The sequence below is a fragment of the Periophthalmus magnuspinnatus genome, chromosome 16 (assembly GCF_009829125.3).
Source record: "Periophthalmus magnuspinnatus isolate fPerMag1 chromosome 16, fPerMag1.2.pri, whole genome shotgun sequence".
Taxonomy (NCBI): domain Eukaryota; kingdom Metazoa; phylum Chordata; class Actinopteri; order Gobiiformes; family Gobiidae; genus Periophthalmus; species Periophthalmus magnuspinnatus.
This window is the reverse complement of record NC_047141.1, coordinates 17,846,911-17,864,175: the sequence shown is the minus strand read 5'-3', so window position 1 is coordinate 17,864,175 and position 17,265 is coordinate 17,846,911. Positions and strand designations below refer to the sequence as shown.

The 17,265-nt window shown below is 39.3% G+C and overlaps 1 protein-coding gene across 1 annotated transcript in view; it reads left to right on the top strand.

Annotated features, from left to right (window-relative positions):
• LOC117384187 (intermembrane lipid transfer protein VPS13B-like) overlaps positions 1 to 17,265 on the top strand; it is a 270,989-nt gene that overhangs the window by 101,742 nt on the left and 151,982 nt on the right. Inside the window, exons 24-27 of the mRNA XM_033981473.2 lie at positions 4,601 to 4,835; positions 5,758 to 5,972; positions 9,666 to 9,869; positions 15,193 to 15,364. Of these exons, the coding sequence (XP_033837364.1) occupies positions 4,601 to 4,835; positions 5,758 to 5,972; positions 9,666 to 9,869; positions 15,193 to 15,364 (826 nt within the window). The remainder of the gene's footprint in view (positions 1 to 4,600; positions 4,836 to 5,757; positions 5,973 to 9,665; positions 9,870 to 15,192; positions 15,365 to 17,265) is intronic.

The following is a 17,265-nucleotide window of genomic DNA, read 5'->3' as shown; positions in this document are numbered from 1 at the left end:
CTCAAGACACTTGCGTTTTTGAAGAAACTGGCTTTTTCACTTTTTGCGTGCTTGCTTTTTTTATAATACACTGGGGTATAATGGCATAGTCCCTATATACTCACAAGTCCCTTTGTTCTCCAATCTTCCACTGTCATCTCTGAGTAAGCCAGCCAGATAACTGAATTTTCTTTATGGTTAGAGCAGTGAAAGACTTCAATGAGTTAAGTGCATGAGTAGGATTTTTTTTTTTTTTTTTTTTGTAAGCAAATGTATACTTCTCTTTTCTTTGCTCTGTCTCCAAATCTGTGCCACACAATGCTTATGAAAACCATTCTTGTTCCTTAGGCGTAATAATTTAACAGTAAACCTCTTTGTTACAGCAACCTGTGCTGGGCCCATGTCATGGACTTTATTTGACATTGAATTTATTTATTATGTGGTACGTTGATAAGAATATCTAAATGCACCAGCATTAACTATACAGCTAATTTCTGATGTCTCCCAGCAATGTATGTATTTCTATTAAATATGAAAAACAATTATATTAATTAAGGTTTGTAAAACATTAGAAATATTAGAAAGCTATGTAAAAGAGGATTACTAAGTGAAACATTCAACAGTATTTTGCAAAAGCCCAAAAGTCATAAACTCCACTCCCTGTAAAAACGCATGTTTTCAATGTGTTTTTTAGCAAAAAATAACGTTAATTGAATAATGCTTGCTGTACTTTTTTAAACAAACCAAGATCTTGGAAAACGAGCATGGTGCACCTTTAATATTTACCCCCATGGGATATGTACTATAAATACTAGAAATACTGTAGCTGCGATAATGGGCAGCTTTTTGGGTATAGGGATAGAAATGTAAAGAAAAGTAAAGAACTGTACTTTCAATGTAATTTGACTTCAGTCTTTAGTAAGATTGGATGACTTGCTTATGTACATATACATTTTGCAATATTTGGTAAGTGCTAGCTCAGTGACTAAAAGATAGAAGGCATTTGGACCCAGAGGAGCTTGTACTGCTTTAACCCGTCACAGCAGTAACACTGTGAACAAATAGCCCCCCAGTCTGAGCTCCAGCCGGTCCCCTGTGAATTGGACAGAGGTCAGTGCTATTGCAGGTGCCATCTTTCAGAGGAAGTGGTGAGCACAGCACCATTCTGGGAGGATATTAAAAATTGTGGGGGCTCTTGCTGCACAGAGAACCAGAAGAAAAAGGAGATGTTAATTCAGGTGTTTTGGCTCAAGCCCAGAGATTTATTTTATTACATTTGTTTATTTAGTTTGTGCCTCGTGCCTGATGACAACAGTTTGAGGGGAAACGCGATCCGCTCTTCGTGTATGTTCAGGTTTGTACTGTATGACATGGCGGTGTGACTTTTAAATGTGTCACCGGAGCATGTTTTTGTAGTATAAGCCGGCACGTGCGACCTCATAAGGACTTGATTGGTTTCAGTCTTTTCTCTTGTGGAGATTTCCTGGTCAAAATTGAAACGTGTTTTTACTCTTTTTGAAGTTTATTGATAGAACGTGCTGTCTGCTCCTGGTTACAGTGAGTGAGTTTTTGTTGCATTAAGTTGTCATTAAAGGATTTTCAGTCTAAGGGGTTAGTTGCATTTTGTTTTAAATCTACATAGGTGCCTTCACAATTTTTCTGGTTAGTTTAGTCGTGATGTACTCCTGGTTTGGTAGACCTGAAATGCATTGATATCTATGCCTTCAAATTGATGTTGATAAAGCAGGACCGATGAACTGACCTGACTAAAATGATCCTAGAAGGGGGCAGTAGTGAACCAGCGACAGTCTGCATACACATTTAGAGTACAGCAGCAATTTCAAACAAAGTGACAATCAAGGAGGTGGTCGTAATGTTATGCCAGGAGTGTATTTGTTTGTTTCTGTTATTTCTGCAATATAATATGAAGAAAATTTTAAGAATTTAAACAGCCTCATGAAGTGAGGTTTGACATCCTAATTTGTGATGCGAGTTGACAGAACCTGATCCCATTCAAACCTGAGGAAAGACTTTCGCAGGCCTACAGCAGACACTTGAGAGCCCATCCATCTTTTAGTTGCTGTTTTATTCCACATTACTTTATACCCCACAGAAAGACCAGTTACGTAACACAAATCCCACATTACAATTATCCCACCAGCTTTCAGATATTACTTCTGCCCAAATCTATTTTAAATTTGTGTCATATTTTTCCTCCTGCCGCACTTGGAAAAGCCTGGTTTCCATGGGCCTCCCCAACAGAAAATCCATTTCCACTATCCTTTTATTGGCAGCTCTGGCTTGGGAGAGCCAAGTGAGCGAATAGTCAGTACTGTAACATGCTGCAAATGTAGCTCCAGCATGTGACGGAACAAACTATTTTCGACTATCCTGGCATATACCTGGCACTTTCCTGTCCCATTTTAGGACATGAGGTCTACCATAACTTTCTATAACTGTCCCAAACACACAGTCTATCCGGGACACTGTCACAGTCAGCCTACGTCTAGTGTGATGTTTATTGGCTTGTTAGAGAGCTGTTAAACACAATTCAGTGGAATAGCAAACATGACCCTGCTCAACCTCAACTGAACTTTTACACCTCAAATTGTGACATAAAACACACGCTCGCTCCAGTTCGACTTGCTGCCCTGTGCACTTTTCCCTTTTTTGTTTTGGTTAAGTATTTTTTGCCTTTGCTTTGCTGAGGTCACCACCCTCTCCATAAGCTCCCCACCCTGGATTAGTGCGTGGTCACAAATGAGATGTGAACCTGGATAAAGCACCATAAAAATTCTGCCATATGACAAAGTAAATTAAACAAATTAATGGTCACTATACTCATAGGCCAAGCGGTTCAGTTCTATCTTATTGTAGGCCAATGTGTGTTTTACTGACGGGCATTTGGACACATGGACAAGGGAACAGGGGGTACAGTAATGACGGGATAAAGACCTGGTCGTGGGGAAGACATGTTGTCAGTGGTTTTGGCTCAAGTCAAACCAATGATGTTTTGGGATTTTCTGACCTCAGGCTGTTTCTCTGTTTGGACCTGTCATTATAGTTTAGTGCCAGTGCTTGCTAGCTCTCTTTTCTTTATGGAGCTTTTGTATGTGAGAGCAGGGTGACCACAGACACCTGACGTTCACCACTGCCAAAACAGCAAGGTGGAAGATCTGACCCACAGTTTACACCCTGACAACTCCTGACATAACCACACGACCAAGCAGCTTTGGCCCAAACGCTGTGTAAACGTCTTTAAAAGACCAGTGCCAGTGGTTAGCTTTACCTCACATAATGCACTGTTTCCAATATTGTGTGTCTTCTCACTACTAGACATGCACATTCATGCAGTGATGATGGCATTACATACTGTTGAAATATATTATTTTCAGTATATTATGTCTATATTACCTCTGTATGTAGTTTATATTTGTACATGGGATAATATGTCACACATATTATAGAGCATAGATAGTGGTGAAAACAGGTGCAATTTAACATGTATCACATATCTGACTTAGTGTTCTAGAGTAGGACCACAAAGTCATATAAAGAAATTAAATTGTAATTGGCTTTGTGTCATAAATAACAAATCACTCACTTTTATTGGCTGCCCCCACAAGGGAATAGCAGAGGCCAAACTAAAACGGGTTTAGTATCACCTAGTTTCATTTTGGGTATCTTTATATTTTTTCCATTACATACAGTGACATTTGACACATTTGTAACCTTTGCGCTATTGTGTAAACATTAAACTCATGTGCCTAGTCGATGCCAGTGAGATAATTTGTGTTGTCATCTGTGAAATGTTTTCTAATTATGATAATTTGGCCATGTTGTGATCAGTCACAGCTACCATGCATTTAGCAGCATTTGTAGTTTTTGTTGCTATGGCAAATGACCACAAAAGCATTCAAATGTCATAAGCAAACACCATTAAGGTTATTAGTATGTTTCACTGTAATTGCTCACCACAGCAATTATAGGGCTTGGTGCCAGTTTTGTCTGCCCTGCCACAGATTTAGAGGCATGTACTCAAAACAACCAAATGAACAGTCACAATTTCCAAAATGTTACCAAAGAAATAACATAATTACAAAGGTATAACTGAAAACATTACTACAGTAAACCATTTCACAGATGCTTTTCAGTAACTTGTGCAATTTTTTTACCAGTAGAAAATGTACATAGCAAAGTTGTTAGTATAGCATAACATAACTTACTTAAACCCTTTTATTTGCTGACAGTGAAACAATGAAAGATCTGCATAGTTATTAGAGGTAATACTCCAGACAGTGCGATTATTTGTATCAGATTTCCTAGCCATCCATCAAATGGTTGTTGTGATAGTTCACTCCCACAATTCACTCACCACAAATGTAATCCCCTGGAAACCACAAACTATGTACCTAATTTCTGCAAATCCATTTTGTGTCAATCACTGGCTTAGTTTAATGTAAAATGTGGATGTGTGAATAAGGGTATCTCTCTGCACACATGCAAAAAATCTACTTCGTCTCCAGAATCAACGTCTTCAATAACTTGATACTTCTCTTTAGAGTAATGTGACATTCTTTTGTGCTAAAAGAAATTTGTCATACTTCTTTCTTCCCCATAGTTGGAGTTTCAGGCCTGCTGTGTGTTCCTGCCCAATGACAGCCTGCCGTCCCCCAGCACCATCATCTGTGGGGACATCCCTGGAACTGTCCGGAGCTGGTACCATAATCAGGCGGCCATGCCCGGGACTCTGGTGGTCTGTCTGCCCCAGATCAGCATCCTGAGCACAGGACACAAGTACATGGAACCACTGCAGGAGTTGCCCTTTGTGGTCTCCAGGCCCATATTAGAGGAAGGTAGGCACACTGCTGTTTATTATTGTTTGTCATATATTTGTATGAGTGGTCACTTTAAATACAGTGAAGATAAAGCTTAGATACTCATATACATTGACAACTCATAATGTTAAATGCCTTACATTGCTGGTCTCAAGTATAGAAAACAAAAAACTGCCTGGGACCAAGCCAGTTCTTAAAATAGCCTCGTGAAGTACCTCATGCTGCTGGAAGCCTATTTCTGTGCTATTAAAACACATCAAATTCATTAATAACTGAAATGAATGTTTTGAAAATAGTAATAGGCTGCATTATGTGAATTCATCATCATTATGGACTTTTCAACACTGAGCAAACCTTTGACCCACTACCACTCATTTACCATGACAAAAGACAAACAAACTTAAGTGGAGTGACTTTGAGAGATGTATATCTTGCACATGTGGTGAGCACACCTGGGAGAGTTGACATTAGCAACATAAGACGTTTAGGCACTGTTTTCTCTTCAGAAGAAAAAGAGGGGGCACCCTGCTTTTTTTCTCCAATGACATCAGAACTGGGCATACGAGATTTCAGAAATGGGGAAGAAAGAAAAATGACAGCAAAAACAGTTACATCAGCGGCCTTGTCAATGTTGCAGTTAAAATTAACAACCTGCGCTTTTAGTAATTCATTCCTGCCTTTTGAAAACGTCTTCATCTCTCATGTTAATGCACTGGATCAAAGCCGCCTGCCCACAGTGTAAGGGAAATGTATTCTTCATGGCCTTGTGCTTCTGAAAAAGTTCCCTCTCCATATGTGACAGATTCCCAGAGTGTGGCATCACTTACAATAGCACTTCTTAAATTTCTAGTATAATATTTCACTGTGTGTGTTTGCCATGTATGTACCCGTGTATGGTATTGTGTTCTGCAAAATGTATTCACACATATGTCTTTCTCAGGTGATGCTTTCCCTTGGACAATCAGCCTGAGTCAGTTCAGTGTCTATACCCTCCTTGGAAAGCAGCAGAGCCTGAGCCTGCTGGAGCCTATGGGCTGCACCTCTACACTGGCTGTGACCTCCCACAAACTGCAGGGTTCAGAGGGCAGGCATTCCTTTGTGGTGTGCCTCCATGTGGATCTACAGCCGGTCCATGTCAAGTTCTCCAATCCACAGGTCAGTCACATGGGGGCACTGGTATACCTATACAAGCAAACCCTTTTCTAAATTAACCATGCTATAGAAAATACAAGCTGAAATATTATAATTATAGTAATTACGGAACTGAATACAAGGTAATATAATATAGAATAGAATATCTTATTTGATATTGAGACCAGTCAGTTTTTGCTGTAGAGCACTCCGCTGGAAACATGTTTCACTGTCAGTGTCTTTTAATGAGGATGTTGCTGGGAGCATGTAAGGGAAGCAAGTCAAGAACTAGGCAATGGAAAATAACACTTGTGCCTTTGTAGAATTTGACATAAACAAAGCCCTGGCTAGAACAAGTGTGTCCACATGGTCTTCAAATGCACAAAGTAGTTCATCATGCTCACTGTCTTGATTGTCATGAAAATCAATCTGTAAACATGAGAGTGTTGCTGTGTTTGTTTTGGTCAGATCACAGTGAAGGAGAGCAGGGAAACGTGAAGCCCATTGTTATTGCACACTGTTATTTTGTTTTGGCGACTGGATAACAAATACAGATGGACTGGATAGCAAAGATTTTAGCCGTCCAAATTCTGCTTTAGTTTTCATTGTGCTGTGGTGACTCTAGTGACATATACATGTACTATAACACAAGCTTTGATTTTCACAATTGAATTAGTTTTTATTAAATTTGGTTTCTTTGTAAACACTTGAACCGAACAATCTTTGAATCGTCCTTCAGACCGCATTGATGATTGATGGCAGGAACACTTGGAAACAGAAATAAATTATAGATTTTTTTTTTATTTGTGACAAATTTCTCACAGATGTTCTTTAGTTTGTTTTTAATGGTATGTGAATAAATTGCAAAACTGGTAGGACGTTAAGCGATGGTTATTTAATGAATCAACAGTACAATACAGTCTGTAGTGTTTTCTTGTAATTTCTTTTTCCACCATATGTGCAAATTGTAGCATCCAAAGTGCTGCCTGCAGAGCATGTGAAGAAAAGGTCTATTTAGTCGTCTTTTTAATTATAGTCTCCATTTATATACACTGGGATGTCAGACTCCTGAACAAAGTTTACCACCAACATACTTACAGATTTGGTCACGCTGAAATCAAAGGGTGGAGCTTAAGTAGTGGAAACATACATCATAGCGTAGTATTTCATCTTGGCATTACCACTAAAGCAAATGCTATGTGCAATATAGTACACATTGTAATAAATTTGTTGAAAATTTTGCTCATTCACCCATGTATCAAAATATAAAACAAAACTAAAAGGCATAATTTATAGACAAGTAAGTTTTGCACTATATAAAAGTAGATTTCATTTCACAAACAAACCAGCTGGTAAAATATTCATTGTTTCTTTATCATTTAGTTCTAAATTGAACTTGTGGCACAAAGTACATATAGCTGATTTTTGTTCCGTTGTATTTGTCCACCTGTACTCACTATGCTCCCACAGCAGTGTTTAGCATAGCCTCTTTTAGCATCGATTGTAGTGAGATAAAGACACAAACACAGGCCATCTGCGCTCCCCAGCCTTTCATGTGTGTTTTCATGAATGACAGTGAGGCCTCTGTTCACTCTCCAGCCCTCACTACTGCAGCCTGAGCTCCTCTTGATCTCCAGATGACAGTTCTTTGGAGGACCTCACCTCGCAAATGTTAAGATCCATCTCTCTCTTTATAAGATGGGCCCTCTGTATTATGACCTAATGTGTATGTAAAGATGCTAGTGTGTAGTCACATTTTACCATCAATAAAACACAGCATAATTTTTGCAACCTGCCATCATAATGTACTTTTTTACTATATAATGGAGTACTTCATAATAGTTTTTTATAAGGCATGCTGTACCTGCAAACTTATGCCTCTGGGTGGCCTCCACTGAGCGTCACAGTTCATGCAATTGCACACATACAACCAATGTGAGCAAAAAGGTTGATTGAGGTTGGTTTTAAAGTATGTTGTATGCTCCAAAGAGACTTGTCTTCTAACCATGCAAACATTCTGTACATTAAGGCTGTAGGCTTTTAGTAGCTTAGTCAGTTAATCTGTTGATGCTATCTTCGTCGACCAACAATTTTGTTAAACGACTAATTATTTCGTTGCTGTTGGTAGATGCATATGGACCATAGCAGGAGAAGAGATAAAAATGATTTGACTGCGGATTTGAAAGCAAATTATGAATGTATTCTTATTCTTCTTCTTTGCAGTTAAAAGTGCTGTTTAGTAGTATGCTTTATGTATTTTTCATTCATTCCTTTGAGCTTGTCAATACTTTAGTTTTAGAAGCTTTTGCCAGTGCTACGCCGCACCTTCTTTTAGTTGATTAATCGATGCACAGCCGACCAAGAATGTTTTTTGTCAACTACAGCTCTATAGTACTTTTACTTTATAGTACTGCAGTGACATAACTTTCTTGTCTGATTACTTGATGTATCATTGTAGTATTATTTGACCCTTTCTAAATACATTTGATTTCTTTCTTGGCCTTCCAACCTCAGGAGCGCTGGGCTGTGTGTCTCCTGCCGGCAGCACAGTTGAGTGGGGTATGGCAGACAGCTGTTGGCTCTGTCCCGACATTGCTGCTGCTGGATCAACGTTAGCAGCTCTTCCTGGACATGTTTGAAATGCCCCAGCTGTAATGTATTGTGCTGCTTTTCATTTGATTTATGCTTATTTATGGAAGGCCTCCCCGTAATGTGTGTGCTAACAGCCGTGCCTGTGTGTGAGCGGGCGACTGAAAGCAAAAATGTGTTTTGAGCTGTTTTCTGCCTCTGCACCTTTCTTTGAGGGACCTTTTTGGCAGAACAGAGGGCAGGGGGGTGAGCACTTTGCTGGCAGGGGAATCGAACCAGTTGAAATCCAGAAATTAGCTCACTGTGAAAGAGCGTGCTTTTTCTCCCTTACTTTTGCCTCTCGAAGAATATTGAGTAAAAGCACTGCATTCCCGTGCCTTGCTCTCATGTTTTCCATTTGCCTTTTTGGTTTTGTTATTGTTGTTTGAAACTGAGACCTCCATTCATGATAATTAGTTAAGAAGTTTGTCCTAACCATGGTGACTTGGCTTAATTGATGACACAACACAACTTTCCTCCTTTGGTGTTTCTATGGGAGTGTTGTTGTTAAGAATAACAAGTTTGTTCATTGTGGCACGTGTAGGAGCATGCAATAACTTCTGACATTTATAATACTTTTACCATCATTAAATGAAAAATAAAAGAGAATCGTTTTCATTAGTGCTTTTGCTTTTTTCCTTTCATCTTTCTTAAATTTAACTAGATTCAGTGTCATATAACAGTGAAGCTGCTAACACAAATCATGTTAATGACCTTTAGAAGACAGTTTACATGAGAACTCCGCAATGACAAAACTTGAGTCAGGCATTGGCAAAATCAAACATGTCTTCCAGTATAAATGCTACTCATGTGTTCTTTTTAGTGATTTCATGTCTTCAAACATTGTCTCATATGGGATTAGAATTGGATTTAGGCATGTTTCACTATGTTAAAAATATATGTTTTGTAACCTTTTCAATTGTATCTCAATGGTAAATCTATTTTTTTTTTTTCAAAACAACACATAGTTCACATACAGCATGCTTATGAGACATAGGAGACACAGTCAATTTTGCTTGGTAAATTGATCAGCAATCAGATTTTGAAAATACTGCCTGTACAATAAACTTCCATTCTGTCCTCCTCCAGGTCCAGCTGTTGTATGAGCTGCTTCTGTCCTGGAGCTTCACTTGGGCCCGCCTGCAGAAACGTGGCTTCCTCCGTCAAACCTCCAACGTCCCAGAGCTGCCTGTAGTGGGCGCTCCATCCTCCCCTGTACGCAGCAGTGCTGGAACTGCCCCACCGGACACCAGCACCTGCAGCCCCTCTGCGGACTTTGGGTCTCCCACAGAGGTTAGCGTTTGAGATCCATTTGAGCTTTAGTATGTACTTTTAATAGTTTACAGTCATAGAATATCCAAAGAAAAACTTGTCTCCCTTAAAAAGTCCTATATTACACAAAATAGATTCTTGTGAGATTTAAGCCATGTTATAATGTTTTCATTAAAAGAACATACCCAGAGTTGTCTTTTGTTTCATTCACACATATTTGAGTACTCCTGGTTTATCAGTCTGTCTCCATCTCCAAAGGTCAATATGCTCTGTTCCACCTTCGTGATGTCATGAAGCAGTAGTTTTCAGTCAACAGCTACATTTTATCTTTAGTTCAGCAGAGTTTGGCAATGATTTGGATTTTGCCAGGAATCATCCAAATGATTTTAGTGAAGGTGTATGAAGTTTAAAAACACAGTGGAGCACTTCCTGTAATACCACATGACATAACTTCCATGACAAGGTAGAACAGAGTGTTTTCTGTTTGAGAGAAGAACTCAACCTAAATATGCAGGTTTTGTGTGTTAAACATGTGTGAATGAAACAAAACACAATTCCAGGTATGTTTTTGCTGAGGAAACATTATAACAAAAATCAGAAAATAGCGTAATATGGACTCTTTAAAAAAATAAACAGTATGTGGTTTTCTGGAGGTGACGCTTCACCTGTATGAGTCTATGGAAACACAAAGTTAAAACCATATTTCAGAACATTCTATTTAGATAGATCAGTTTTTTGCCATATTGTAGAAGCCAGAGAAACGTTTCCATGATTTGGTAAGATTCATTTGGAGCCTGCATGTCCTTTTGGTGCATTCTGTGTGCTCTAGTTGTGGTCTTCATTTCATCAGTTATATTTGTCCATTGTTTTAACACCACTTAATGTTAAATCTTTTAATCCAATCAAGTAATTCACTCCACAATGGGCACCTCTCATAACACAAGGATATTTAAATCAGCAGGGTAAATTATGTATTCAGATATGTAAATATAGTATTTTTGCAGCAAGTGCTTGCAGTTTGTCTACGCAGTCTGTTTTATTTGGGAATAGTGTACAAAGCTGGAAAAATTTAATCAGCCCTCATGTTTCTTTATATTTTTTTCCTTCTCCAAAACAGATACGCAGATAAACTAAGAGCTCGGTTTCAATCTTGTGTGCCTGGCCATGATTGAGTATAAACCTGCTTCTTAATTTGTGGAAAACAATAACCTGTATTTACATATTTTGCTCAGTTAAAATATCCAATGGAGAAGAAATATGGCCTGCCGTGATCCGTGCAGTCGTGTGCAAAGAAAAAATGTGTGTATAGAAAAACCGTGTACGCTGCATTTTTTATCACATATTTTTCCTCAAGCCCCAAGGTGATACTTAGACCTGCTCAAAAGCCCAGGGCTGCTGCCTCCTGTCAGCACAGTAGCACTCACTGCTGCTACCTGGGGCTCTGTAATGTTGAGTCCTTTAGGAGCATCTGTGTAATGTTTTTAGAAATATGAATGCATGAAGGACAGTGTTTATGGCACTGTTTGAGTTTGTTGTCCCGTTGTAACCCTGGATTTAATGCTTTGTGATCACCAGGGTCTTGTCAGCAGTAACAGGTCCAGATGAATCACACCATTGCCATTATATCATATATAGGGATACAGAGACAGGCATTTCTCTCATGAGATTACGTTACAGCTGTATTAGTCAATATATCGCAAGACAAATAAACAAACCACCAAGCCCTTCAATAATGGAACAAAAATATTTCAAATTAATTACCTACATAAAGTTCCAAAGGTCTGTCAGTATAGAGTGATCCATTTTTATGTCATTTTAATTGTTTTTAATACTAGAAATAAAAATGGTAAATGAATTTGCTATAACATGCCAAACCTTCAGCTCCAAGCCTTCTTTTTCATTCAAATGCAGCTGAGTAATGCTGTTTTAAGGTTATATGAGAATCACTGTGATAAACTATGCAACGAGTGTTGCTCAGAAACACATGTGTTTTGTATAACTGGATATGCATCTCTGCCTCTGCCTTTGCCTCCATGTGATGGTGAGTGCTTTTCTTGCATCATTTGTGGGACTCCTGCTACAGTACATCTGAGAGGGGCCCCTGACAGCCCACTTGTCACTGTTTACCTAAGTACAAACACTGGTAGAAGTGTTTGGTCCTCGGGGAGGCTGGGTGATTGAGCAAGAATGTAGGAGCTGTTTTGATAAGTCTCAGCACCAGTGGCAGGACTCACTCCCAAAATCCCTGCCCTCACCACCCACTATACTGCCTCTTCAGGGCCCCACCTGGCTCCCTGCAAGCAGAGATGGGCAATGTCTGTTGTAAAGGGGCTATATTAAACAGAGTGTAGTATGTTATCATGTCACACTCTTAGATGGGAGACAGTTGTCAATATTCTAGGATTCTATAGATGTTTATTTTGCTTTTATTTTTCATCACTTATATGGTAATACAACAGGGCTGAACACAACAGCTAAACAGTATGTAGTTAAGACTAGATGTAAGGGCTGCAAGTTACATTATGTTGAAAGTTATCTTGCAATTGTATTTATTTTTTATGTTTTTTTATTTATTTATTTACTCCATTTACCTACGTGCATGGATGACCTTTTTCTGTTATAATATCATTCATTAATTTGTCCGTTATTCCTGTTCCTTAATGTAGCCTCCCCTTCTTCTCTCCTTTTTTAACCTGTCCTTTGCTCCTGATGGTATGACCCTCCAGCCCGCTGTTGTCTTCCAGTGTTTGGGTCTTCCTGATGAGCAAAGACAAACGCTGCAGAGAAAATAAACCCAGATCCTCCGGCGTTTACAGCACAGAGGCCCAGGAATTAAACTGTATATGTTATATCTTGGCTTTAGAAGGTGTGGGAAAATAGCTCCTTCTCAAATTATGTGGATTGGTGTTTTTTGGGGGGCCCAATCTGGCAATTTGCAAACGTGGCAAAAGCCCCCTCGACCTGTGTGCCTCTGGCTGTTTTAAACTTTAGGCCGTCCATGCAATGACATGCTTTTTCCACTGCAATATTATGTTAAAAAGCCTACTTAATAAAACAACTTCACGCACAGTAAAACTTCTTGTATTAAATATAATTCCAACAAACTACTTTCATTCCAGGTACAGCGATATAAATAAATAATTTTTAGTCAGTCATAATTTTTAGTCAGTTAGTCATCAGTCATCGATCATTTTGACAGGAACTGTTAAGAATCTTGGTTGGAGTTATATCACTTTATTGTAATCTGAGTTTGTATTTTTTAATACTTGTGCACTTTTATATAGCTAAAAAAAAAATTGGGCAGTAGAATGCAGTCTGTAGTGAAAATTAGGAATTTTAAACTGAAAATATTTTAGCCTGAATCTGTGGTTTATAATACCAAATATGCGAAGGTCGAATGAGATTTGTAGTAATTACATGATAGCAGCATTGGTTCATATTGGGACACTGGAATAGCTGTGTCTGATTCTTCTGTGAAATCTCTTAGTCCTACTCAGCTCTTGGAGCTTCCCACAGCACCAGCGGCTGGCTCCTGTTTCCACACATGACATTATGGAGCTTAATCCAAGTGACTGGCCAGAACCGTAAACTAAACACTCGTAACCACACACACACTCTCACAAGGCAGACACTGGGCCATGTTTTGACTCTTGCTCAACAATAATTAGGCCCCAAATGGCACTTGACAGTACAATATCTCTCATTTGGACTGAAGGCCATCATTATTACAGCGCTCATGTTACTCATGCCCATAAAGCAGAGCCAGTAACGTCATACTTAAATAATAGTGAATTATGTCTCCACTGCAACTACTTAATTTGTCTGTCTGTACTACTGTTAGCCATTGTTGAGTTCTACTTCTTGACACAGTACAGTTGTTCCCTGCATTTACTTAACCTTTCCTACTTTATTGTATCTAAAATTTCAAAAATAATATATTTTCTATCCCCTGATCTTAAAGGGGTTATATTAGGCAATTTTCTAATCTGTTAAAATGTTGTATCCTCATTAAAAAATATACCTGGAGTTTTGTTTCATTCACAAATGTTTAACACACAAATAAAGCAAATTTAAGTTGAGTTATTCTCTCAAACGAAAAACACATTGTGATGTCAGTTGGTAATACAGGAAGTGCCCCACTGTATTTTTAAACTCCATGCACCTTCACTAGAATCATTTCGATAATTTCAGCACTGGATTTGTTATTATTTTATTTGTATATATTTGTGTGTGTGTGTGGGGGTGTGTGTGTGTGTGTGTGGGGGGGGTGTATATATACACCCCCACACACACACTTCCCTGTATTGCTGTCATATTTAACCTGAGTAGTTTGATGAATTGGTGTGTTCACAAACTCACGAGAATCCATTAACTAAGCACAGTCTACTAGCGATTCAGACTACTGGGCGGCATTGTAGTTTGTGATGGCAACGCCAAAGGTTATTCTGCTGTTTTTACAGAAATACAGGTTTTGTTTTTTAAAAATATGCAGATGGGACTGCTTTGTCCATTTGTGGAAAGGAGTTTAAAAATTTGGGGTATTTGGGGGTTTCAGCGTGCTACACGTTGACTCCGATTGACACTTTTGTACATTAATGCAAAACTAACTCAAATAAGCCGCAATTGTCCTTATCTGAATTTAAGCCTCCAGTGCTTTAATAGACTTGCATCTGTGAGTTTTTAATTGAGAAAGGCTCTAATCTTCTATAACCACAACCACCCTGAATAACCACAACAAACTGCTGTTTCCATACTGTGAAGACAAGAGCATGTTACTGTGTTAGTGTTTGCAGCCCTTTCACTTTCTAAGTAAGCCACACAGATAAATGTTTGGGAAACACATTATCCAGGAAAAGATAAAAATCCAACCGGTCCCTTGTTGTCCACCAGTGTGCTCTGCCAAACCTTGTGATGAGTCAAGAGCTCACTGAAGGCCTCATCTGCTGTATCCTGGCTGCCTCTGCGCTGCCCCCACCTCCGGCCCGCACTTCCCTTCGCTCTCCCAGGCTGCTGATCGTGTGTGTCCTGGCCTCTGCAGTGAAAGCAGCCCCCGTGGGTGACAATGGCCCGTGGTTCTGGGGTTAACACAAATGACAGCTCCACACACTGGTCCCTTTTAGCACCATGGTTGGGAGGAACAGCTCTGCTGACCAGACACTGATGTAATCTACACAGGGAAAGGCTTGAAACAATGCGGTGGCATTGTTATGGCTACATGCACAACAGAAAAACACCGTGGACTAATTAGACATGTGCACAAAAGGCCCATGTGTGTTTTGTTCTCTGTCTGGTGATGGAAATGAAAAATAGTGTGAAAAATGTGACACATATTTTTATTTTTCAGGGGGATTCTGTGCCAGCCGGAGATGACAGTCCATTTGCTGACACAGTCACTTTGGAGCAGAAGACCAGTACCATTGGAGGCACCAGTGGGAAGGTCAGCCTGTGGATGCAGTGGATGTTACCAAAAGTCACTATCAAACTTTATGCCCCTGATCAACCTGCCAAGAAAACAGGTACTTGGTTGATTTTATCCTATCAAACATAAGACATTATGGGCATTAAATTAACTATCTTTTAGTTTTGCATTGATGTGATGCTTTTCTGTAATAATCACCCAATTGTATTCTCTATGGTAAGACACAATTGTAAAATGAAGGGCATTATAGCTTAATGTGAACTGTACACCTAAATATGTACTAAACCAGGAATAAAGATGAGCAAAACTCTTGCATTATGTTGATAATTACCTTTCAGTTCCCTTGGAACCTTTCAATTCCCTGGTTCCCTGGTTCAGATCTTAAACTTTATTTCACTATGTATTTAGAAGTAGCTCATGACATTGCGGGGGTTTCTGTTTCATTCATTAAAATGATTAAAAAAATGTCCACAAAGCATGTTATTATCTCACCTGGAGCTGTTTAGTTCATCTGCATCATAAACTCATCAGGATCTCTTTGGAAGATATTTCATAATTAGGATGACCATACACTGATTTTTGATGCACCATCTGTCCTATTAGAGGGTACAGGAAGTATTTCATATTTCTTAGTATTTTTGTAGCGCCTAATTATGTGATCACCTCCTCCCTACCCATTCAGACCTGCAACTCTGTGGAAAGGATCTGCAGCTGGGAAAAGTGGAGATTGGTGAGAGAAGACAAATAAATAAATGGGTGATGAATCCTGAGCGAATGGCCTCTTGTCCCCTTTAGATTTACTAGGGCGATGAAAGGCTAGATTTACCTTTAATTGGTGTCTGTAATGTTTAGCATCTGCCAGCCAGATCACCCAGCTTAAGGTCTTTAACCATGGAAACATATCTGAAGACCTCACAGAGATGGTTTGACTTAGAAACATCCTAAATAGGCATTACTTTGGATTTGGGGTAATATGTGCCATCTGAGTTGAAAGATGAAGTTACCGTCATCTTTTATGTGTGCAGCGCATTAGGCAGCATGCAACAAAATCAAAGCAGATCCTTGCATGTACCATGTCAGAAGAGTGTGGTGTGTGTGCGCAGTATATTAACGGGCCAATACCATTCCAATTTAATTCCTGAAGATAAGCAAACCTCATATATGGTTACATCTAATCTGCCATGATGTAATGTGTTTTTCAGCTGCAAAGGGAATGTGTGTTTCTGTAAAGGGGATGGAAACTGCTCATGTAGATGTACTGGTGCACAGATATGGTGCAAAGCCAGTATGTGTTGGAAGACGAGACCTCGAAACACGAGCTCAATTTCAATGTTAAAATCAACTAAGGCAGAAAACTTTTGACTTTTGGAAATAATAATGAAATTTTAATAAGAATATTCCAAGGATTTTCCAAGGATTTTCCAAGAATTTCTATGGAGCCCTGCAAGGGCACCGGGTGAGGAACTAAATAAAGAGAATCCCAAGAAACTATCATGTGATCCCATAAAAAGTATCTCGCGATGCTGTGAATGTATCTTGTGAACCTGTAAACCCTTCTTGAATTGATTGAATGAAGAGGTAGATGGGAAGGAGAGAGCATTATAACCGTGTCTCTGCCGTGTTCCATGCAGTACAGGCGGTGGGTCTCTGGGCGCACAGTTGATTCTGTCTTTCCGTCCCGGTACTGGCTCTAGTGCTGAGTGTGCATTGGTTTGCTGCTTGCTGAGTGGAACACAGCGTGCTCCGTGAGCACAAGAGGTGTCCACACAAATAACTTTCTGTGTTCTCTAGATCTTTCTATACCACACCTCAACCTGCTCTCCACTCTGCAAATGCCATGGCTTATAGTACTGTTTATTGTGGTGTTATGGCACCATAAGTTTTCTGTGGATTTATCATTAAAGTTAAGTAGTTGTTTTGGACACAGATGTATAATGTTAGTGTACTATGCACTCTTGCGCAGATACCAGCTGTGTGCCATTACACTCTTCGCTTACA